The following is a 24,618-nucleotide window of genomic DNA, read 5'->3' as shown; positions in this document are numbered from 1 at the left end:
CAATATAGATGGAATCTGGATCAAAAAATAAAATAAAATAAAATCAGAGAATATACAAGGTTAGCAGAACGTATATGAAATAGTTAGAGAACATCTCTTCCTACAAAAATTAATTTTGTGAAAAGACTTTGAAATCTTGGTTTGAGTTGTGGTCATTATTATTCATTCATAGGTCACTTCCTCATCCTAAATTTAGAGAAAATCCAAAGTATCCTAAGAAAGTGATCATGAGGGACTTAAGTGGTGAAAGTAGATTGCAATGCAAATATGGAGAGACATATTTCTTGCTATGACTTTAATCTTTTCAAATAAATAAATATTCATTCATTTATTAGTATAATAATATAACAAAATATATGGACAAGCTTTGGATTTAAAATTGGTTTATAATGCATGTTATTTATAATATCAAAAAAAAACCTCAGAAATAATTTATTTTCTTATTTTTTTAAAATATAAGTATATGTAAAACTTAAATATATGTATACATATTTCAAAATTTTAATACTCAAAACAAGAATATTAGCAATATAATAAGCTCCAAAATACATATCTACTTTCTAAACTTTAAATAAAATATTATTTTTTAAATTCTATACTAAATAAATAAATATGCATTAATATTTAAGAGAATTTGTGGATAAAAAAAATCTTAGACTAATACATGGCCAATAATAAAGTATCACTATGACATGTAGTTTAAACCTTGTACTTGCAAAGAAACAATGTTTATTTGGCTTCTATTGCACAAAGAAATTAAGGTTAACACATAGAGAGGATGTCATCTTCATGTTGTCTCGTTATGTCATCTTCATGTAGAGGAATCGTAGTTTCCACAACGAATCATAAACCCGTAACAACGATAATGATGATGGTGCTCGCTACAATGATTTGTTGCTCGAAGTATCTTGTCCTCAGTGCTTGAAGCATCTAATGTCTGTGGAACAAGATGGCGTCTGCCGCAGCCTCCTCTACTATTTTAACAGGTTGGAACATTCCGTCAGTGGATGAGATCGACGCTTACATTGATTGCGAGGCTGCAGGAATCGTCGCTACCATAGTTATTTCCACTGCAGATCCCATGTGCATGACCCTTCCCCTTGATCCCATTTGCAGAGTTCTTAAAATAGCTAAGCAAAGATGCCATGGCTCAGTGTGTGTTTCCATAGCTTGCAGATATTGAAGACCTACGATCGGTGCAATGCAATTGGACGTGAAGGAGATTTTACTGTTTCCTGTCATTTATCGAAACAGTTGCCTACAGTATTAAAACACAGCTGCCAGTATTTCTCAATCAACGGAATCGAAGCTCAACATCAAGTAAAAGATATAGAAATACGAAACAGAAAAAGAAGAGGTCATATTTGCCGACAAGTTGGAGAAACGTTTACCTCTAATGACACAAATCTCGAGGACACGCAACAAGAGCATTCTGTAGACCTAATCAGGTCTCATGCGAGAACATGCTGTTTCACTGTTACAAGGTTTTGAGCTTGCGTGATTCTTACAGAAGTGAAATTCCTCTTCATAAAACCCGCTCTGCAAGATACGCAGTTTTCCTGCTTCGCGATTGAACTCGATTGCAAAATCATTGGTTATGTTCCGCATGGTTTCACTCCTACACCATAATGTGAAGGATCACAGATCAAGAGTGAGGATGAAAGAGACACAGCGTTATAATGCTGAAAGAGTAAAGAATCGGAATACACTCAATCAAGTCAGCAACACAGCACGAATTTTCCAGAGTGCATGAGTATAGTATCGAAGCCAACATTCACGGACCCTCTCACTATCAACGACTACAACACACCACACGTAGAGCAAAGCGCAGCTGCTGCAAATGGACACGTCTTGATGTTGCACGGAGCACGGACATCACACAGAGAGCGCAAAGGCTTCATCGCAGCAGCAGCAGCAGCAGCATTGCGACGACATGTAAAGAGAGTCTCCGCCGTTTGTAACGTTTGTTTGTGTGTCTCTCTCCGTTGCAATAAACAATAAATAAGCAAAACAATAGTTTATTGAGAGATGATGCTTATTATTATAAGTAGGATAATTGCATTACTCTTAGTTATACTACTTATTATAATGCATAAGCTTTCTTTCAAAAGTAGTGTTATATCAACTAGCACTTCTTTACTTGCATTGATCTTGGTAAGGTTTTTTTCTTTTTCTTTTTGTTCTTGTGTTGTTATTTATTTGATCTTAAAATACATCAATCTAAGCATTCCAAGTTCTTTTTAGTTGATTATTGGAGTTTTTAAGTGTATAGGATTAGAATTGAAACTTAATTTAGAAATTTGGATTAGAATTAGGGTTAATATACTACAACAAAAGCCAAGGCAATTATATGCAATGGAATTTGTTTTGCACTTAGACTTAATAGTACCTTTATAAAGTCCAAGTTTACGACACAATAAAAAAGTAAAAAAGAAGAAAACAAAGAAGCCAAATATAAAGATACTTCTTCTAAGAGGCAACCACAAATTTAGAATTAAATTATTCTTTACATGTTTTTCAAAAGATAATATCATGTCATAAATTCTTCCAAAAAATTATTTATTTTTGTAAAATTATAAATTATATCTTTTAATTGCCAAAAATTTAAAAATTCTTTTAAACTAACTCTATCTAAAAAAAATTATCTATAATTATTTTACTCTTTATTTTATAAATATATAAACTGGGTGGAATAAATGCAAGACAACTTGATTTTTTATTTATGTATGATAAAAAATTGTTATATATTAGAAGTTGTATTAGATTACTATTATCTAATATATATATATATATATATATATATATGCACTCTAAAAAGTATGACTAATAAATATATTATTATTTTTAGATTATTATTTAAAACAAGACTCTTTAAATTTCTATAGATAATATATATATATATATATATATATATATATAATAGAAATCATAAATGTATATGCTTCTATTAAAACACAAAAAAAAATCTATCTTTAAAAAGATTTACAATCTTTATTAGCAAACAATATTAGATGAAAATTAGCTAGAGATTAGAATGTGATTAAAATAATTGAAAATAAATTATCATATTTTATTAAGGATATATATATATATATATATTACAAAATAAGTAGCTTAGAATTGACTTAAAAGATAACCAGATCTAATTGATTGTTTTTTCTCAATTAATAATATAAAATTTTCTTAGAATACCAAAAGTATTGGTATTTGTATCAATGTATATTTAGATAGATTTTGTATTGCCTTTTATATTAATTTTTACCAATTGCATATACTAAAATGTATGATAAAAAATACATTTGATTGTTTGACCACTTTGTAAGTAGTTTTGTTATACGACTTACCTCCTTAAGTAGACTCTTTGCTGGTTACAAACTAAATCCTTGTTGTTTAGGAAAAAAATTGGTACAAATAACTATTAAATATATTTAGAAAAAAAAAACTAAAAAAAAAAACCAAAAATCATCCACAAAAAAGTATAAAAGGCTATTAGATTTTATAGATAGTATTATAGATATATATATATAAAAAGACAATGTAAGAAGAATAGATAATCATGCATGACTAGACTAAAAGTTAAATAAATAAATAAACTTACTTTTACAATTATTTTTCATCCTCAAAATATAAATAATAAATCTAAGATTTTATTGGTAGAACTTTTAACTTTAGAAGAATGTAAAATTGCCTTGAAAACATTAGCCAAAGATTATGTTCTAAGACTTAATGGAGATGGTATCCAATTCTTTGAGATTTTTCGGAATATCATTAAATTTATTTATGCTTAACTTATTGAGGATTCAACAAAGAGAAAAATATTCTCTCAATTTTTACTATGTAAATTTATCATATAAAAGTTCAAAAAATATAACAAATAACTCATAGACAATTATTGATCCATTATATTATTATTATTATTATTTCCTCAAAGGCATTATGCATAAGTACACAATTGATTTTGTCTAATCTTAAATAATAAGATTAAATATTTTCTTTTAGACATATTCTAAATAATTTGATACTTATCTATATAGTAATCTAAATATCTTTACTTTCAAAAAAAAATATTTTTGTTAAACTAATTTTTTTCAAAACTTACAATCGTGATAATTGGGATTTTATTATAAAAAATGGAAGTGTTAGATATTAAATTCTCATTTTATAAATCTAAAAAATACATATTTTATAGAATAAAAATCCAAATAATTATTAATTAATATGCTTTGAAATAAACTCAAAATTTAGAGAAGAGTGAAAAAAAGGGTGTCCTATGGCCCCATACCTATTTGAATGTTAAAACAAATGCAGGAAATGCTATATGAATTTTATTATATCAATTCAATACAATGTACATAAGTTGGTACACTTTTTTTGTATTAGTGAAATCTGGTAATCAATTCTTTTTTTCTTTTTTTTTTCTAAAAACACTCAGTGATTGATTCATGAATTTCTTAAAGATATTTACAATTATCATGATTTCACCAAAAACTATTAAACTCTTGCTTGTATCTATCAAGTGAGTAATTATTGTGATAGTTCTAAAAATATTTATAACTTAATTGATATGACGATCCCTTTGAGATTCCGTTCGTCAAATTCTTTTTGGTTCATAATTTTCCTTTCACATTGTCTCATTTTATCAAAGATAACTGAAGACTAGAATTTTGTTTTACATTTTACTTCATTGTCAAGATTTGATTTCTACTTCTAATTCCAATCTTTCAACTTGTGGGAATTTTTTTTTCTCTATAAATATTTTTCTGCTAGTTCTCTTTTAGCTTTTATTTTAATATCCTCAAATTCTGAATAAAAAATTCATGAAAAGAAAAATAAACATGGAAAACAACCACCCCAAGTTATAATAAATTGTTGCTTATATGAAACAGTATGTATGTATGTATGTATGTATGTATGTATGCATGTATATCAACTTTGAATATAATTACATAGTTTTTGTAGAATATATATATATTTTTTTTGTTTTTTTGTATTTTTTTAGAATCTCTTGTGATCCTTATTTTTTATTATCAAAATTTTATTATTTGTTGTACCTTTGCGATGATGATCACGAGTTGCAGCTTCTTCATTGGCTATGGTAAGTCTCATATTCCTCTCGGCCTAGAAAATTTCATTCTTTCTCAATGTATCTTAAATACCATAATATTTTCTCAAGAAAAAGAAAAAAGAAAAAAGAATAAAAAATCAAAAATCAAATCACAAATCCAATAAAACAAAATAAAATCCCATTAAAATTTTAAGTTTAAATACATATATATATATATATATATGTATATATATATATATATATATATGTGTGTGTGTGTGTGTGTGTGTGTATATAATTTACATCTATGCCTCCAACCATCCATGCCATGGCAAGTCGTCTTTCATTTTCAAATATTGGACTTTCATCTAAATAAACTAACTGGAGATACACTTGTAATCAGTGAATATTTTATCACTTAAAACATTAATAATACTTCATGATGATTTATTTCTATATATATATATATATATATATATGTACTTTTAAAAAAGGATATATAATAAGCATTCAAAACAATTGAAGTAAAGCATACGAAATCATTAGTCGGAATGTGCTACCGTTGACATTGTTGCTACAGTCATTTTTCGATAATTACAAGTAATAGAAAGAATTTTATTGCTCATTAATCGTAGCAAATTCAATGGAATGGATCTAAGAGCCTGTTTTGTTACAATCGTTCAAATTATTATTATATTCTATTGATGTTTTTAATATTTCTGAAAGAAATGAGCTTTATATAAATTTTTGATGAAAAGGAAAGGAAGAATCTTGTGACTTTCTGGTTAAATTTTAAGTGAATCTACCAAAATAAAAATTGAAATTCTTTAAGGAAATGATTTTAAAAAGGGAATATATACATATATATATATATATATATATGTAAAATAAAATAAAATACCTCTAATGCTTTTTCATTGTCAATTCTATTGTTTGATACATCCAGTGATTTCAAACTCTTGCAATCCTACACATTGATTAATGTATATGATAAATAATTAAAATTATATTTTATTGATGGATAAGTACAATATAAATAAAAATGAAAAATGAAATTAAACATTTTATATCTTTAAAATTTCTTTACCAATAAGTGGATAACATCACTTTCGTGGCATATGAAATTTCCTGATAAGTTAAGTTGTCTTAAACATGGCAAACAGCTTAGTCCCGTCACTTTTTTGATCTGATAAATAAGAAAAAAATGTTTTGTGATCTTTTATACACCATTTAGTTTTTTAATTTTAATTTTTTTTTTAAATTCATTTACTTTTCATAGGTATACACTATAGTATTTTAGTTTTAATGTATTTTGAATTAATGGTTGTAAATTTTGTGTTGACATGTGGGTTTTTAGATCAAATTTTACAAATGAAGGGAACAAAAATTAACATCAATACGAAAATTATTTCTAAATTTTGATTTACTTGATTGTCAGCCAAATCAAGAATTTCCAATTGCTGTAGAGTTTCCAAACCTTCAATTTGACTTATACAATTCTGCATCAAAAATTTGTGCTTTACTTATTGTTTGTGAAAATTAATGATAAGTTTATTCAACAAACAAGGAAAAACAAATATAGTGAATCGTATTATTTTATGATATTTAGAAATACTCAAATAAGATAACCTGATTTAAATATAAACATTGAAGATTTATCAGAGGTGCCAAACCCTCCAATTTGGATATAGCTACAACAACATCAACAACAATATTGTAAATAATTTGTGGACATACAAAATTTAAAAAAATTAAAAATAATAGATTTCTACATAACAACGCTCTTTATATTTGAATGTGATGTTTGAGCTTTAAAACGCATTCTAACTATACCATTACACTCAAAATAAATGGTACGTAATCCGATGTATTCTTCTAATGCTTGGATTTTTCTAATTCCCTACAATGAAAAAAAGAAAAGAAAAAAAATAAAGTTTGCATTTGTTCGTGTTGAATTTAATAATTGTTAGATGTATTACTTTGATTGACTATGTTGTGGGTTTTACATTCTCATTTATATCGAGTTTATTAGTATGAATGTGATGAATTTGGAAAAAGTATTATGGTATCAACATTGCATAATTAAATAATACTACAAAGAATACATACCTTTTGGTGTAAATGAATTACATCATTGAGTTCTGGACAATTTGAATACCTACAATTTAAGAAGTATATGCAAGACATTATAAATCATGTAGTTTAATAGTTAAATCAAGTGGGTTTCTACTGTTTTCTTTCTTTTGTTACAACATTCAATTTCAGTAGAAGTAAGAACCATAAAGAGATGTTTACCTTCTTGATTATTGAACTTTATTTTTAAAATATTTGGCATGAATTATATATTTAAGAAAAATTGAAAATTTTGTGACAATCTTTTTTTAATAATTCATATGTTTGATGTTATTAAAACTACATGATAATTTTTTTTAAGTGTATATATGACAACACATAAAAATAGTCATTGTAGCAGGATTATAAATGTTTTTATTAATTTACAGTTTTAGCTCTCGACATAGTTTCTTCATAGATTCTTTTGTCATCACGAATTCACAATCCATGGTTCCTAAATGAATAATATAAAAGAATTCGATGGAGTAAGATTAAAAATTATCATTCAGTAATGAAATTTTTCAATAAATCTGCACATTTGTGTTTCATGATTTTTTATTTTTTCTTCGATTAATTCTATCAAACAACTTAGGTTTTTTTAAAATTTTTTGAAGGTAATGTATACGTCTAGTTTTACAATTTTCATGAAAATTTATGATTTCATGAATTTTATAATTGTCTTGAATCAGTTCTATCAAAATTTGTTTTGCTACAAAACAAATTTATAATAAATTATCTGAAAAAAAGTAACGTTATTTTCTAGAAAAACAATGAATTTGACAGTGATACTAATTAAGTATTATATACATATGTACATACATACATACATACATGATGGTTACTTTATCTTCTCTTTTTTTTGAAAACTTAAAAATGAATAAAAATAAAAAAGATTTTGATGCTTAGGTGACAAAACATTTAAGTAGTTATATGTGATCCTGATTCAAAAACAATATTAGGAATATTTAGGATACCATCAAATTATTCAGGGATATTCAACATTCAAAATGAATTGATGGATTCATACTAATTTTTTACAGGTTATCAAAATCTCCACTCTTTGATTTCATGTGAAAAGAAGTCATACTGATGTTACACCCAACAATAACATCATCATGTTAAAGACAAAATTATACATTTGTAGACTCTAAATTAATCATGTGTACAGAAAAATGCAAAAGTACAAAAATACAAATATAGAGTTTATACAAAATAAATTTAAAAAATGAACTCAAAATTTTATATGCAGAGAGTGGATTGTCATCATTTATTTATTTATATTTTGAAAAAAATACCAGTGTTATTAAAGGAGGCGAATAGGCTGATGAAAAAACTTTTGAGAATCATACAAAGAATGAAAAATGAGTGATGGTTTATTCTTATTACTGTTTTTATGTTTTAATTTTTTTTCACAATATATCAGAAATATGTATGTATGTATTTAAAATTATGATTATTCAATATTTATGAACTCTGTTGATCCAAATACTCAATATATATTCATACATATAAAAACCCAGAAATTCTCTTATATCATAAATCCATTCAATGGATTGTAAACTTGCAATTACTTATCAAGAATAATCAAAATTCTTTTCATAATTTTTCTTACATAGTTCAAAAGTTAATATAGATATATATTTTTAAAATAAGCTTTTACATATAATATTCTGTGTATAAATTAGGGTGTAACAAATGAAAACACTCCAACTATTGTTGATACTTTCTAGCAAAACTTTTGGATTATTTTGCTTATAACTTAGTTTTTTTAAATATATATATATATATATATATATATATATATATTTATTCTATATATATATTTATTTATTCTATATATATATATTTATTCTATATATATATATTTATTCTATATATATATATTAAGAACCGAATTAAAAACATTTATATGTTTCAAATTTAATGTTAAGTTTAAAGAACTGCATTGAGTTTATTTATAATCTTAATCTCAAATTTTTTTTAATATTATTAAGCAGGTTTGTTTTTTTTTTATTTGAATGTTATTAAAATATTAATATTAAAATAAAACTTAACTTGAAAATTGGTTTCCCACAAATTTTAATACTTTAATCAGTTCTTTAGAATAATTTTATGAAAGCAAGAATTCTAAAACTATTCTACAGAAGAATTTAGAAATCTTTACAAATATTATGGTAATATGTCAAACATTAACAAATTTTGACAAATTTTAAGTATCCTTGATTTATTTCTATTCAAAAAATAAAATTATAATTTTTGGAAGATAACTTATTTACTGAATTATTTATCTATAATAAACTGTGTTTTTTTAACATATCATATATATATATATATATATATATATATACACACACATCCATCTGTATTTAAAGCTTAAAAAGAATAATTTCCAAATACCAATGTAGATCTTGATTATATTTTTGTAATGATTTTAAAGTATTTGAAGTATGTAATAGCATTTAAAACACACAAAAGATAATTTTTATGAAACATTCCTAATCTTGGTCCAATGTATGCTGTTTTAGAAAAATGAAAGTTTATATTTCATAAGATTAAGAATTTTTGGAGAGAGAAAAAAAAAATTAAAAAAAAAATAAATAACTGTTTCACGTTATTTGCCCTCTAATATGAAGTATTTAATTGGAGTTGAGGTGTGAAAAGATTTTTTTTGACCAATAAGTTTTTTTCTTTGTAGCATGAATGGAAGCCAAGTTTAGTTTAATAGAAAAAAATCAATAAGAGGATATAAGATAAATTCTTAAAGATTAGCAAAATTCTTTAGATTTTATAGTGCTAAAACAATTTAGCATCAATTTAGCATCAATTTAGCATCAACAAAAAAATGTCACATGCATAAAACTCACAAAATTACAATTATATTGAAGATGATCTCTAAAATTATTGATTTGGCTGACTGAAACAAATAGTGTTCTATTTTAAAATTTTGGTCCTTTGTACAAGAAAAATTTGTTGTGGTATGTGTAGCACACTACAATATAAGAAAAGATCAAATGGCTGTTGACTTGCATAGTAATATGTATTAAAGAAAATCAATGATTTGGATGTGGCATTGTTATATATATATATATATATATATTTATATGTGTGTTTACGATATACTTTTTATAAAATATACCATCCATAATAATTAATTCCAAATACTTGTCTTTTTGAAGAAAAATTGAGATAAAAATTATTATTTTATAACAAAGAAAGAAAAAGAAAATTAAGAAAAAAGAGAAGATAAAAATCAATAATCAAATTGTATAAATTAATAAAAAGAAATTAAAATTTTATTTTTACTTCAATATCAAAAATAGAAAAATTATATATGGACTTACATTCATGTAAATAGCTTTTAATAAAAAAATAAAAAAGTATAGTTTTATAATTTAGAAGGATTTGTGTAATCTTGTAAAAGAAATTTGTGTATTTTGCAATTTTTTTCTTGCAAGAGTTTTTTTTTAAATTCTTAATTTTTTTTTAAAATATATGTCAATGTTTTTGTTTCTGACAATAAAAAATTGGAAGTGCATACAGAGTACCACTCTTAAAACAAATGTATGTGAGTGCAATAGATTATATATCGTCCTTGGATTACATCTATAACAATGTGCATTATAATTCACTCAAAGCTTCAAATACATATAATAATAATAATAATAATAATAATAAGAAATGAAGTAGTATCAGAGTTATGCAAAAAAAAAAATTAAAATCAAAAACTAATGAGAAACTGAACTTGCTTATGCTTGCAAAGCAAGACAATTGGTAAACACAAACAATGGTTGTAAATTAGCAGAGTTGATTTGTTATTGTGAACTACATTGATGTATGTAAGAAGACAAGGAATAGGAAGCAAAATTTTTAAATTTATAATTACTTCCAATTCTAATATTAACATTGAAAATTGATTCCATCGCAATTTTCACAAAGTAGTATGTATGATTATTAATAATTTTGAATGTTTTTTTAGATTTGTAATAAATTAAAATTTTAATTATTTTTAAAAATATATAATAGGAATAAAACATCATTTTAAAATTTAAATAGATATTATATTAAGAAAGTAAGATTAGCCTATTTACAATTATGAATGCTCAAAATGGCTCACTGCTTGTTTTCTTTCTAAATTACATGCAAGGAGCAATAAGAGCACAAGTTTAGTCCAAATAGAAACAAATTAAATTCCAATAAACAAGATTTTATTTAAATCCACCAAGTAATTCTTAATTGTGGAGTGTTTAGGTTCATCCATCCAATTATTAATAAATTAGTAGAGAATTTAGTAGTAGAAAAAAGTAATATAGTCTCTTGAGGGGGTTTTGTTTTGTTTGTGGGTCTCTTTCATCATGAATGAGCTAAGGTGGGTACCACATCACCCAATCTTTCTTTCTTAGCCACTTCATGTTAATCCACTATAACTGGGTCATTTTATTACTAATTTTTAGCTATACTCCCGCATTAGCAATGAAATATTAAATATTGTGCTATCTATTTGTGTCAATAAAGTTGTGCCATTATATATATATATATATATGGAGTGAAGGTACTTCTCCTTCTCTTCTCTTCTTATCTTTTGAGAATGTGTTGCTGATTCTTCCCCGTTTTAGAGGCATTGTTGTTGATGTTGTCGATTATTTCTCCATTCATTCATTCATTCTATGTAAAGATAAATTTGACTAAATACAAGAAACTTATTGTGAATTGGTAATAAATTTTCAATATAATGCTAGACGATTCCTTGTACAAAGAAAGTATAAACATCCTTGTGCATATTTTTCAAAGCTAAATTCTATTTTATCTCCAAAGATGCAAATGCATAAATTTAATCATACAAAATAGAAGTTATTAATATGTTATTTATAATGTCCATTGATACTACTGAATAACCTTTAAATGCATTTGAAGGCAAGATTGTTGTCAGGTAGAAGTAACCCTGATTTATTCAAACACATGATGCATATGATCTTGTAATGTATATTTTATTATTTTTCTAGATAAAAAAAATATAGATAGAATCTAATCATATAAAAGACTTGAAATCATAGAAACAGATAACACTAGAAATTGAAAAGAATAAAAATAAAAATAAAAAGGTAGAAAGTAGTCACTTAGAAAAGAATAAAGATAAGCATGATAGATTATGTATTATTTTTTTTATATTTTAGTAGACTTGAAGATAGTTAAATTCATTAATGTAGGATAATTTTTAAAAATATGCTAATAAGCTCGTAATTTTTCTTGTTGATCTTAATGTACCATATGCTAATTTATACCAAAGGTTGGTTAACCACTTACAAATTAATAGAAATTTTGCTCATGCAAGAGGACATATCATTTTTGACTTCTTTTGTTTATTTACACAAATGGTAAGTATATGCACTGATGCAACTAAGAGGCTGTGAATATAATTTGTGTGCATAGAAAATTGTATATTTTTACTACCTTTACATGGTATTTGCAATGACTAATTACTTTGAAAGTGTTTTAAAAAATTGATAAACAATATTTTATGGCTTTATTTTTTTGCCAAATATTTGACTAACACATTTATATTAAGGTGTGGTCTACAATAAAGGCTATAGAATATCTTCAAAAATATGTTCATAAAGAACATAACTATGCAACTTTTTCTTTCTCAAATCTTGAGCAAGAAGGAAATAAAAGAACTTTTGATGAAACCAAATAATACTTAGATGATTGCTATATTTGATTATTAAAAATACTTTAGAATTTTTAAAATTTTAAGTTGTATGATAGAAGATAAGAATGTCAACAACTACAAGTTCACATTTTAAATCAATACATAGCATCTTTTTATTTTAATGGAAATCCAAATGAAGTGATAGAAGAACAAAGCCAAATTACATTTAATTAGTTCTTTATAATATGTGAAAAATATGATGGAATAAGAATTATTTTATAAAAAATAATTTCAATACATCACACTTATATGAGGATTTTTTGCACATACAAAAACATGATATATATTTTTTTCATTGAGCAATTGTGTGTACAACTTTCTGATTGTTTTAGTATTGATATGTTTTTATCAAAGTTCTTAAAATCAAATATTTATCATATTTAGGAATTGCATTTTATGTTTGAAACTTATTATTTGAATAAAAATAAATTATTTTTTATATTGAAATTTATAGATAAAAATTTAATATAATATCTATAATTCTTGTATGAACATTTACTTAACCATCAAATTTTATGTGCATTTTTAACAACATACAGATATTCATAACACATTCTATAAAAAATATATATATTATACTATTTTTTATTTTAATAAAGCTTCTGAAATATGTACCTTGTTTTGAATGATGTTTTAAAAGATTGGATGTATACAATTTGTAATTCTAGAGTAAATCTTACTTACATGCCAAATACATTTACTTTTATTTTTCAAAACAATTGGGTGCATTTTTTTTATAACTATATTCCTTTAGAGCCATATTGTAATTCTTCATTTTCACTACTTCGAATCTTTGTAACTTTGATGTATAATAATTTTAAAATATATATATTTATTTTTTTCATTAATAACTTCAAAATGTGAATAATAACCTATTTTGAAAATCTTCTTAATACTATTGAAGAAATGGCTCTACTTGATATATTTTAGAATGTGTTGGAAGTTCTAAGCAAAAAATTCACAGAATATTGATATAATTTGATTTCAGAATAAAAATTATTTCTAAAGCAAGAAATTTTAAGTATCAATATTAACTTATTATCTTTAATGAGAAGTTACCAAAATATATAGAAATAATAGTGTTCTTAAATATTGAATGATTAAACAAAATTTACATATATGTGTGCTGTACATACACACACTCAAAAATGTGCACGTGTGTGTAAGCATATTCTTTGAACATATTTGGCACTGTTTTATATTACATCAGGTGATTAGTTGCTAATCATGATTAGTTACTAATCATGATTAGTTACATCGACGATGATTGTGTTCTTAAAGCAATCAAAACCAACATGAGAGATGACATCAAGACTCCCAACTAATTGAAATCACAAAATTAGATCAAAATTCTATCATTGTAAGTGTCAATAAGAAGAGACAAGAGTAAAACCTTACTGTTCCTTTCAGTATTTCTATAAAATGTGATATACACAACAATGAAGAAGATAAAAGAAATGAACGAAGAACCCAAATTGGAGAGCAACTAATACTTTCATGCTAAATACATACATTGTGTATCGTTGAAATGAAAAGGTTATCTTAGAGGTGATCATACACCAACTTCATGTCTACACCAACCAAAAATCTCCCTTCTTTGACTACATCATTTGCTTATAATATCAATCGTGGTATCAAGGTACTGAATGGATACAGAACCGTCTACTAAACTAGGGGTAGAAGATGAGAACTAATGTCGTGTTTATCTTAGTGACAATTTTATGCAACGAATCTCCACAAGACGTCACTAATCCAACGTATTGGACGCACAACAGATTGCAAATACAATGAGATAAGGTTGCGTACATGCTCGCAAAAGCATCTGATATATAAAATTGCCTGTATAATAATATTCAGGCAGAAAGTGATAACAAGTCACTTTCGAACAGGAGCAGACCCTTCATAACCTTTGAGCCATGTTTCATGAATCAGTTTCCAACACAATCCGTTCGGAAATTCCACCTGTTCAGAGCGAGGAGAAGAATTATTGTCAATTCAGCATTCAGATGGAGTTGAAGTGCCTTTGATTCGACAGATACGAATTCAAACGACATACCCTTGAGATATCCCTACTGCACAGAAGATTTAAATGAAGATAAGCTTACGTTGGACTGTAATACGGCGCTTGTGAGCACGCACGTCAATCCAGCATCTGCAGAAGTGTCACATTGATCCATTAGTATACTCTAACCGCTGATAATGAAAAAAGCTGAGTATCACAGAGCAGTTGCTCCAATCAGCTATTAGGCATTCAAAGACAGGTGTGGACATAGTCTCACCTGATCTTTCCCATTTGTCAAACCTAACCAACCAGGAATCGTCACTGAGCTTCATAGAACGCACCCGATCCGCCCACATATGAAAGACTTTTCCCCTCTGCGAACCATACTGAGCCTGAAGGTTCTCTATTTCCTTGTGTGGACTATCTATTGTGCCCCATGCACAAACTCTACTTGAATCCTTCGCCTGTGCAAAGCATGCAAGTTAGAGTCAAAACGAACACATCGATACCATATCGTGGAACAGAATATTCTACCAAGGTTCTCGCACATAACAATGTAGATGCAAAATCACTAGAACGGAATAAACGCATAAAAAAAAATTAAAAAAAAAAAAACAAAAACAAAAACAAAAACAAAACAAAACAAAAAAAACACACAAACACACACACACACATTTGCAAAGCGATGTTCTCTTAAGCTGCTCAAAAGTTAAATGCTTCAAGAAATCAGAAAAGTTAGAAAGATGTCAGTGCTGCAACCCACCAAGCCAAACTTCAACCTCCTAAAGACTTCTTCAGAGGCACTTATGTCACCACGCAACCACTGCTCAGTGAGCAATAGGTATTCTACCACCTCTCGAGCAGCAGCGCCAGCATCAGCCTTCGGAACCAGTTTGTCATGTACTGATAGTGGCACAGTGCGATCTCGTGGAGAAACATTTGGCTCAAGACCAAAATGCTTCATGGCCTCGATAATTCCAGCTGCGCAATTCTCTGTTGCAACGAAAATATGAGATTTGTCACCGACTTGATCTGCGTGCCATTGGAGCAACTCGTCTTTGGCATTTGCCACCTGCCACGAAGAGAAAACAAGTTCGATTTCGTATAAGAAAAGTCGAAATATCCAAATGACATCAGACCGATTGAAAACAATGGCGACAAAAAAAGGAAAATAAAAGTAAGAAAAAACAAAGTCGATCCAAAATAGATAGCATGTAAATAGAGTCTCGGGAATTAGAGGTCTGATCCATAATTTGGGAAAATCATCGTGATTTAGTGGCCTTCCACTTAAACCAAATATATAAGATTATATGTTTAAATAAATAAAAAAGAAGCAGACACTGTTTTCATGCGAGAAGGGTCCATTGTTGGAAAAAAATATGTACAGTATCAGCTGAATACACATTTGAAAGCAGGCTTATGATAATGAGGAACTCACAATAACACCGCAGACATTATCCACACTGAAAAGCTCTTGATCGTTTCCAGAATCCCCACAAACTAGTGTTTGTTGAGGGACGCGACCTTCGGCCTTGAGCTTTTGCAAGAGGTACCTTAGAGCTTGACCTTTACCGGCAGCTCGAGGAAGAACATCCAGATCCAAGCCTCCGCTGTATATAAGCTTGATGTCCAGCTGTGAAGCGAATGAGTTTCTTTGTCAGTATGGTAAAAACGATCCGGATCACAACTGGTACTTCTAAGACAAAAACAAAATACAGATAATCAGATAAGACAGACTATGAAACGTTACAAGTATAACCTGAGTTAGTCTCTTACATGATCGAGACTAATAACTTTTTAAGCAAGGATACAACACCACCAAGGCCCCTTAGCATAAGAACAGGACATACATGGATGTCGTAAAACCTGCATTCATCAGTTGAGTGCTTACTCCTTTTTCTAGCAATTTTGCGAGAAGTGTGGGCATAGTGTGCACGGACTCCTCCTTCCTAACGTGAAAGCTTACTTTGTGCGGCCTTTGCTCTGAATCACACTGCCGAATTGTGACAAGGTGCATGTAATATGAGACAAGTTCATCTATTTGAACTGTTACATTAGCAAATCCACTATCAAAACCAAAACACAAAAGCACCAGAAAACACGAGTTACAGGTGCCTGTAACACTAGGGAAAGTAAAATAAGTGTAAGACAAAATAAAATATAATAAAATCTCACGTTCAAGAATGAAACCATCAAGTTAGCTTAATTGTGCGGCCCTCTGACTTAGTATAGCACAGATACAAGTAGAATCCACACCTGGTATTTGAGGTTCATTTCTTCGGCAACCTCTTCTACAGCTGCACGATTCCAGCCTTTACTGATGATATCTATCCAACCGTGATCTTTCGTCATTGTATCTCCGTAAAAAATTTCAGTTCCGCAAGATAAAATAGCAATTCCTGCTGTCAACAAAGGCACTTCTCGCCGTAAATCGGCGAACATCTTTGGCGATCTCCCAGTGGAATATACAAGTAAAGAGTCATGGTTGAATTCTGACTGCCATAGTGCGCCAAAGCGCAACAAAGACTTGTTATCGTGATCACCATGTTCCACCTGAAAATACAACAATCGGTTAATGCATTGACGGGAATCTGTCCAAGTGAATGAAAAATTAGTATCTAGTCTAGTTCTTTATGTCCAAATAACTTGTTTGGGAAAAATCTATTATTGAGTCTCAGAATTTAATCTAATACGATTCGACGTGAAAAGTCACCCCCTCAGTCTACTCTCAGATACACGGTGCGTCTTTACAATGCAATTTAACCGGCTAACTTCTGTATTGATAAAAAAATGGCAGGATGACACCGATAAGACCTTGCTCGAGGAGAAATGAGAGGAAGATACCGCTAAATACAACCGTATGAAGAGAACAAATTCTTTTTTTAACAGACTCTGGTGATGATCGAGAGTGCTCGAAAAGCTATGAAGAAGCTTTCGCACTGTAAAGTGGAATGTTCAAGTCTCCACTGAAAGATGGAATAATTTTCATTTACTCTTAGCTTCACTCGACACATTTGTAAGGGAACACAATTTTCTTACGAATTCGCATCTTCCAGGAACACCAACTGTGGATACTTCTAGGATATTTCTTCCAAGAATAAGTTCCTTCAATTCTTTCACATTGCCACGACGAGCACATAAGCCCACCATCAAATATCGGTACAAAATATCAGGAGCACAGGGCAAGGACTGACCATGGTGTGGTCCAGATCGGACACAATCAACAACCGCGGCGATCCCTTAAACTCCATTGCAGTGAAACACTAATCGACTAAAGAAAAAGAACAGTATCTGAAGCCAGCAACAGCGGCAGGCGACGGGATCTTCACTAGATGCACTTCCTCGCAAAGCACAACGCGATCAGCAAACGAGTACAGAACCACGGCACCCTGCCCACTCGGGAGATGGAGGTACAGAGGCGCCACCGAGGAAAGAAGAGAAAAACTGGTAGCTACAGGGGTTTAAATGCAACCACGAAGGTGACTGAAGAAATGGCGCAATCAGAGAAGCGTCGGCCGGGCTGGCCCCCGCCTCAGCCAAAATGAATGGCGCAGATCTCTTTCCGGACACACCGCACCAAGACAGGAATACAAGCAAGCCTGGCACGGTCTAGTCTCCCCCCCTTGGGATGGTCCCACGCGTTAAACCAGCATGACTTGTAACTGCTCCCTAGTACCAACCGCAACATCCGAGTTTCGGCCGCCCTGTGTGGCCCACCGCTCCAAGCCAATTCATTCTCCCTTCACCTCCATCTACTTCCGATCTTTCACTTCACGATCCCTATCGTCACGTTTTACCTCTCCATTCCCTCAAATCAACCCCCCCTCCCTTGTGTGTGCAACCAAGTTGTAACCATTGTTCCTTCTCACAAATTTCTTCACCCTATGGCCATGTCAAACCCCCGTCGTCTTGTACCCCTCCCTCACCTCATCTCTCTGGAAGAAGTACTTTGTTCCCGTCGGCAATAAACTACAAAAAATATTGCTGGAAAGATGCCGCTGATGATAAGCTCAACGCATCGTCCGTCTGCCGCAACAGGATGGCACGGGGCCAGCATTGAATAGACCCCCCCACCATTACGACTACTGTCGCCATTGCCATCGCTCCCTCTCAACCTCGTTTTTCTATTTCTCTCTTCGACGAAACGGTGTACGACGTCGTGAATCGTTCGTCGCCCTCCGGAACGACCGACTCGAGCTTCCGTCGAATTCTGGACGACTGCGCGAAGCTCCTCATGAACGAACGAAATCCGAGTCCTCGAATCGTCAAAAACTGAGACGATGCTCTTCCAGTGAGTTACCCGTCGTAAACTTTTTCCATCGTCTGATACTTTTTTTTCTTCTCGGGGTCTGGTTCTGAAATTTCCTATAGTTCTGCGAACCAGGCTTTTACCTCATCACGAGAAAACTGTAATTGTGGTTAACCTGGACTTGGGTCACCCTCTACAAATTGATCCCTCTCTATTGCAAGACTCCCTCCAGAAATAACAACACTTAATGCGACCTATTGAAATGGTAGTGCTGTTTTCTTTTACTTTTTTGTCAGATGGTTTATCGATTTCGGAGTGCATTATAAAATACCCAGAGCAGACAGGCAAGCATGTGAAAATCCCGTTCCAGTTCCAGTTCCAGCTCCCATGTTTTTTGTCCATTGTAGGTGCTTATCACGAAGCTAGTGGGAAAAGGAAAGGGACCCTTCCTTTCCTTGTTTGTTTGTTTGTTAGTTTGTTTTTATTTTCCTTTTTCAACGATGGCATTAATTGGAAGGAGAAGGGAGCACCTTTGGCAGATGGCACATGGGAACAGAGAGAGAGAGAGAGGATTATTCTGTGCCGTCCAGGAAAGGAAAGTATTAGGACGGTGACGGACGGACGGACCCAGATATCTGCACCCATCCATTCATTCATCCATTTGTTTCAATAATCCGTCATTCGCTAACAGAAGCAGGGCAATAAGCCAGCTGATGATCCAGTGCCAGCTGGCCTCTGAAGTGCCACAGTCCATATCTCGCTCGTTATCGTTCATCTCTTTACTTTTTCATTCCTCTCTCAACCTTTTCATTATTATCTTTTGCTTTTTTATTCGAAGTTTTGAAAAGTAAAAGTCGTCCTGAGTGAAGGGGGCTCTCGTGGGAAACAAGCAATAGGGATTAAAATATGGTAAAGTACATTTTTTTAAGTCAAAGGAAATCGGACATGTCTTTGCAATTACTTTTTTACATTTTTTAAGTTTTTTTTATGAGAGTATTAAATGAAGAAATATATTAAACTAATTATTTTGTTACTTTGATGTTTTTTTCCTAAAAAAACATATAAATAAAATTTACATCATAAAACAAATATCTGGAGGAATTAATGGAAATTTCTGGAGGGTTTGATGAAACAATGCAGTTTCAAGTCTTTGATACTTGCATGCATACATACATACATACAAACAACCATGATGGTGAAGATGCATAAATTAGATCAATCTTTTGTGTTTGAACAAAATAACTTCTTTGCTTACATCATGTAAAAATGAAAGGAACTGTTCAAATTTTACTTCTATAATGTGTGAGTGTGTGTGTATATATATATATATATATATATGTATACATACAGGTATTTCAATTTTAACAACAACGAGTGTAAAGCATTCCAGGAATTACCTATTTAAAGTTTAAATATTTTCTTTAGATGATTAAGGGAATATAATTAGTTATTTGTAAGAAATTCCAGTGTGTTTTATTCATTTTTTAAATGCTTCTTAAGTGTTAAATCAAATTACACTAAAATCCAAAGATTTTTAAAAAATAAAAAAATAGGTTGCATTTTATTTTGGTTAATATGTAATAAAGGTATATGTATATAATATCAGTGATAAAGTAAGTGCAAAATATTTGGAATGAATCAAACTTATTTTTAAGTGATAATGTGTTTAGTTTTTAAGGCTTATCATCACAATGGAAATTCTGTTACAATGATAAGGGTGTTGGTTAGTTTGTCTGGTTTTGTTTTTGTTTTTTTTCTTTCTTTCTTTCTTAAATTTTTTATAAAAAAGAAAAAAGAAAAAAGAAGTATGTGAGAGAATCACATGACAATTGGGAGTGCAAAAGTGATCAAACCGTTGTTTTACAGTTTTGGGGGGGGGGCATGTCAAAGGGTGGATGATAGGCAAATTAAAAACATTATAATAAAATCCTATGAAAATGAAGGTTGCATAGTGGCCAGCCACTTGTGTTGCCACTACTCCCACACATGTCCATATCAATAAATTAAAAGTGATAGAAATTGGTCTGACTTAAAGCAAGCCTTGCAGAGGGTGGGGGAGGGAGGCATGGGGCCTGGATGTTCAAAGAGCTTGGGACTGCCCCTCAGTCAAAGAGTGGATTTTATTGGAATAAATGTCTCATTCCATTCTCTCTCATTCCATTCTATTCCATATGTCATTGGAAGGCTGCTTGGGGCCACCCATAGGGGTGTTGGGAACCAACCCTTTTGTGTTCCCTCTCAGGGCACAAGAGAAAACATCCACCCAGCATGCATGGAAGAGGCCAAGCTGAGGTTCAAGAGGACAGCAAAGAAAATAAATTAATAAAGTATTAACTAAATGGAAATTGAAAAAGAGCACACACACAAGGGGAGCAAGGAATATGTAGAGGGAGATTTGATGCTCCAATGCAAAGAAAGAAAGATCCCAGAAGAATTTAGGGTTTCTGTGGGGCTTTCTGTCTGTGGCTCATTTTGTCTCTCCCCCTCCAGATAAATACAGTGGATACAGTGGATAAATACAGAAGGATGTACAATGGGGGATAGGAGGGCAAACAGTGCTTCATTGGGTGGTGGAGAGTGAGTTGGGGGAGCAAGGAAGAAAAGCAGGGAATCAGCATCACAATGAAGGGGATATCTTCTCCTCATGGCTTTGCCCTACTTTGCCCCCCATCTCTGTTGCTGTGCTGTCTGCTACATTGTCTGCTGCTGCTGCTCTCTCTTTCTTAGTCATGAAAGTAGTCATAAGTTGCTGCTGCTGAGGGAGGAAGGAAGGGCTGACAAACAGAAGGGCTGACACTGCACTCTCATTTCCTTGTAATACCCTTCTTTTGGTTTTGTTTTGTTTTTTCCAGCATGTTTCCCTTGTGCTGCTGAAGCACCCACAGCTTCCTGTTCCTGGTCCTCCTTCATTTTCTCCTGCCTGGCTTCATAACTGCTCCAGGGTCCTAATGAGTAATAAGGTTCCATATATGGAAAGATCACGTGCAGGGAGTAGAGAGAGAGAAAGCATGTAGTTTTTGTTTACAAAGTGATGGGTAGTTTTTGTCATGTTTTTTCACAGCATCTTTTGGCACCTTTTTCAACCAGGAATTTGGGTTTCATGCTTTGTGTCAGACAGTTTTTGAGACAATGTATGCTAAGGAATTTACATGAACATTATGGCATATCACAATGCTACTTTTAAAATTTCAGATTGTTTTTAAAGACATATTTTGAGTGTCCACTCAAATATGCTAGCACCATACATTGTTCAATAATCATGTTGTATTGCCATATAATGTAATCATGTTTAGCAGTATTAACACACAATTTTTTTCATATGTGTAATAGTAATAAGATTTTGAAATAGTTTTATTTATTTACTTTATTACAATCTTCAAAATAAGTGTCCCATATGTTTACAAAAAATGAGGTAAGAGGTGAAAAAATGAGATTGATTCTGTTAACATCACATTTAAAAAAAGAGGGCTTTATATTTTATTCTTCTAATGAATTAATTCTCCAAAATAGAAAGTCTAAATTATCCTATATACATACATAAATACATGCACTATATATATATATATATATATATATATATATATATTGACTTTTCAAGCAATTGCACTTTGAGCTCCATCCCTGGAAAACATAATTTGCACATTTTTTCTATATTTGTAGTATTTGTGATGTTTTAGACTCTCTCAGGGATTCATGCACAGTGTGAACATCCACAACTTGTGACTACTTGGTGCAGAGAGTTTGAACATCCAATAAAGAGTTGGAACTATTTATTATCAATGCCACTTCAGAGAAACAATGATTTTGTAAGTGCTGCTTGTGTTGTGAGCACCAAGAACACAAGAAACACTTGGAACACAAAGAACATTAGAAACACTAATTTTGTTTAGTGTTAATCACAAATTTTGAATGGTGCTAACAACCTCAGCCAATCAAATATTTCTGTGGACAAAAAAACAGACACACACCATTTTTTGTATAAGTGAATAAATAACTAAATAAATAAATTTTTATATTGATATTTTAATAATACTAAAAAAAGATTAGAAAGAAAAGAAAATAAATTCACATCATGTTTGAAGAAGTGAAATATTATTTAATGTATTATAATGCAATGGTTGAATGAAACACTAGTCTTTGTAACACTTGTGGTATGTAGACCCACATCTTCTTGGATTATAGCTACAATTCTTAAGATCACCTAGCTAAACCATTGCTTAAGGACATTTATATGATTTTACTAGTTTATATTTCATTATGCTTATTTTACTAAAAAATAAAAAAATAAACATAATGAAATAAAAATATCCTCTAAGAAATAATAAAATTTTCTAGTTGAAAATTTCTAGTTTGTTTTAATTTCAAAAATAAAGAAACAAATAAAATATACGTTTTTCAAAGTTTTTTTTTTTTTTTTTTTTTTTTTTTTTTTTAAAACAGAATAAAAATTTATGTTATCTATCTAAACTTCAAAAGGTCTACTCTTTTGTTACATAATTTTTATATGCATTTTATTAATCATTTTTAATAAAATCTAGTGATTTTATTGAATTTTAATTTTAAAAATAATATTAAAAAATGGTTTAAATATTATTAGGTATTTAAGATTTATTTATTTTGAAATTAAATTTCTTTGAATTTTTGGACTCTCTAACATACCAAAAAATTATTTTTTAACTTTAAAGTAATAAATCCTTAATACTACAATATTATTTATTCTGAAGTATAACTTGTATAATAAGTAAATATTTGAGCTTAAATTAAAGTTTGATTGTAGTATGCGCCTATATTTATTTGTAATCTTTAATTTTAGTTGGATGAAAAGTAGTTATTATTAAAATGTTTCTTATAAATTCATGTCAAAACCAATAATAAAAGTGTTTAATTTTGGAAGTATTAAAGATCTTATTTTATCCATACAATTTTTTTTAGATATTATTTTATGTTTATTTTTAAATTTAATTATAAAATATTAAAAAAAACTTGTAAATTCTTCTAAAAACCTAAATATTATATACTATCTTCTTCATTGTACTGTTAAAGGTGCACAAACAGATCTGTATTGAATTACTTTGTGATGGTGAATCTTTAACTAGTTTGAGTTTTGGGCACAACTACAATGAAGGACCTGACAACAAGTTTAGCAGAATTTGGAGGGATGGCTTAACTTATTTAATAAGGGCCTCCAAAAAATAAGTGTTAGTTTGTAAACTTTCTTTGAATGTTTTAATTATCATCTAGGTTTTGTTTTGAACCTTTGGGTTGGTGTTTGTACCTTTGATTCATATATGAACTTTTAGGGCTTTCAGATTTGTCTTTAACCTATATTTAATTGGAAGGTCATATCCATCTTTAATTTATATGTACTGCTGAAGTTTCACATTTCAAAACCACAGAATACATACAATGAACCACATACATACATACACACGTATTTACAACCACAGAATACACACATACATATCATAAAAAATAAAAAATAAAATAAAAAATAATGATGCAGG

At 29.9% G+C, this 24,618-nt stretch overlaps 2 protein-coding genes and 1 long non-coding RNA gene across 13 annotated transcripts; all 3 read right to left on the bottom strand.

Moving 5' to 3' along the window:
- Positions 1-984: 984 nt before the first annotated feature.
- Positions 985-2,583, bottom strand: LOC141045876 (uncharacterized). Its single transcript, XR_016505069.1, has 3 exons — positions 1,783-2,583; positions 1,392-1,618; positions 985-1,235 (listed from the first exon to the last, which is right to left on the bottom strand). It is a non-coding gene; the product is annotated as an uncharacterized LOC141045876 (long non-coding RNA).
- Positions 2,584-4,285: 1,702 nt separating this feature from the next.
- Positions 4,286-8,852, bottom strand: LOC112287529 (leucine-rich repeat-containing protein ODA7). 11 transcript variants are annotated; one of them, XM_090253615.1, is made up of 13 exons: positions 8,452-8,852; positions 8,184-8,242; positions 7,544-7,610; positions 7,154-7,202; positions 6,878-6,944; positions 6,674-6,735; positions 6,472-6,543; positions 6,132-6,230; positions 5,946-6,011; positions 5,605-5,706; positions 5,348-5,425; positions 5,052-5,118; positions 4,286-4,802 (listed from the first exon to the last, which is right to left on the bottom strand). In XM_090253615.1, the coding sequence occupies exons 3-13, from the start codon at positions 7,603-7,605 to the stop codon at positions 4,747-4,749; spliced, it is 780 nt and encodes a 259-aa protein (XP_090109741.1). In that variant the 5' UTR covers positions 7,606-7,610; positions 8,184-8,242; positions 8,452-8,852; the 3' UTR covers positions 4,286-4,746. The 11 variants fall into 11 exon arrangements, 10 of the variants coding, with proteins under 10 accessions (XP_090109741.1, XP_090109743.1, XP_090109737.1 ...); XM_090253617.1 differs by having other exon boundaries at positions 8,663-8,852; XM_090253611.1 differs by having other exon boundaries at positions 7,544-7,686; positions 8,131-8,242; positions 8,452-8,850.
- A 5,524-nt stretch (positions 8,853-14,376) lies between these two features.
- Positions 14,377-18,291, bottom strand: LOC112287275 (sucrose-phosphatase 2). Its single transcript, XM_024530140.3, has 8 exons — positions 18,060-18,291; positions 17,122-17,418; positions 16,757-16,858; positions 16,304-16,498; positions 15,629-15,937; positions 15,143-15,329; positions 14,969-15,015; positions 14,377-14,825 (listed from the first exon to the last, which is right to left on the bottom strand). Exons 1-8 carry the CDS (start codon positions 18,114-18,116, stop codon positions 14,739-14,741), a joined length of 1,281 nt encoding a protein of 426 aa, XP_024385908.1. The 5' UTR covers positions 18,117-18,291; the 3' UTR covers positions 14,377-14,738.
- Between the last annotated feature and the right edge of the window lie 6,327 nt (positions 18,292-24,618).

This window comes from Physcomitrium patens, chromosome 10 (genome assembly GCF_059467195.1).
Source record: "Physcomitrium patens ecotype Gransden chromosome 10, ASM5946719v1, whole genome shotgun sequence".
NCBI classification, from domain to species: domain Eukaryota; kingdom Viridiplantae; phylum Streptophyta; class Bryopsida; order Funariales; family Funariaceae; genus Physcomitrium; species Physcomitrium patens.
The sequence above is the reverse complement of the archived record's forward strand: the minus strand, read 5'-3'. Positions and strand labels throughout refer to the sequence as shown.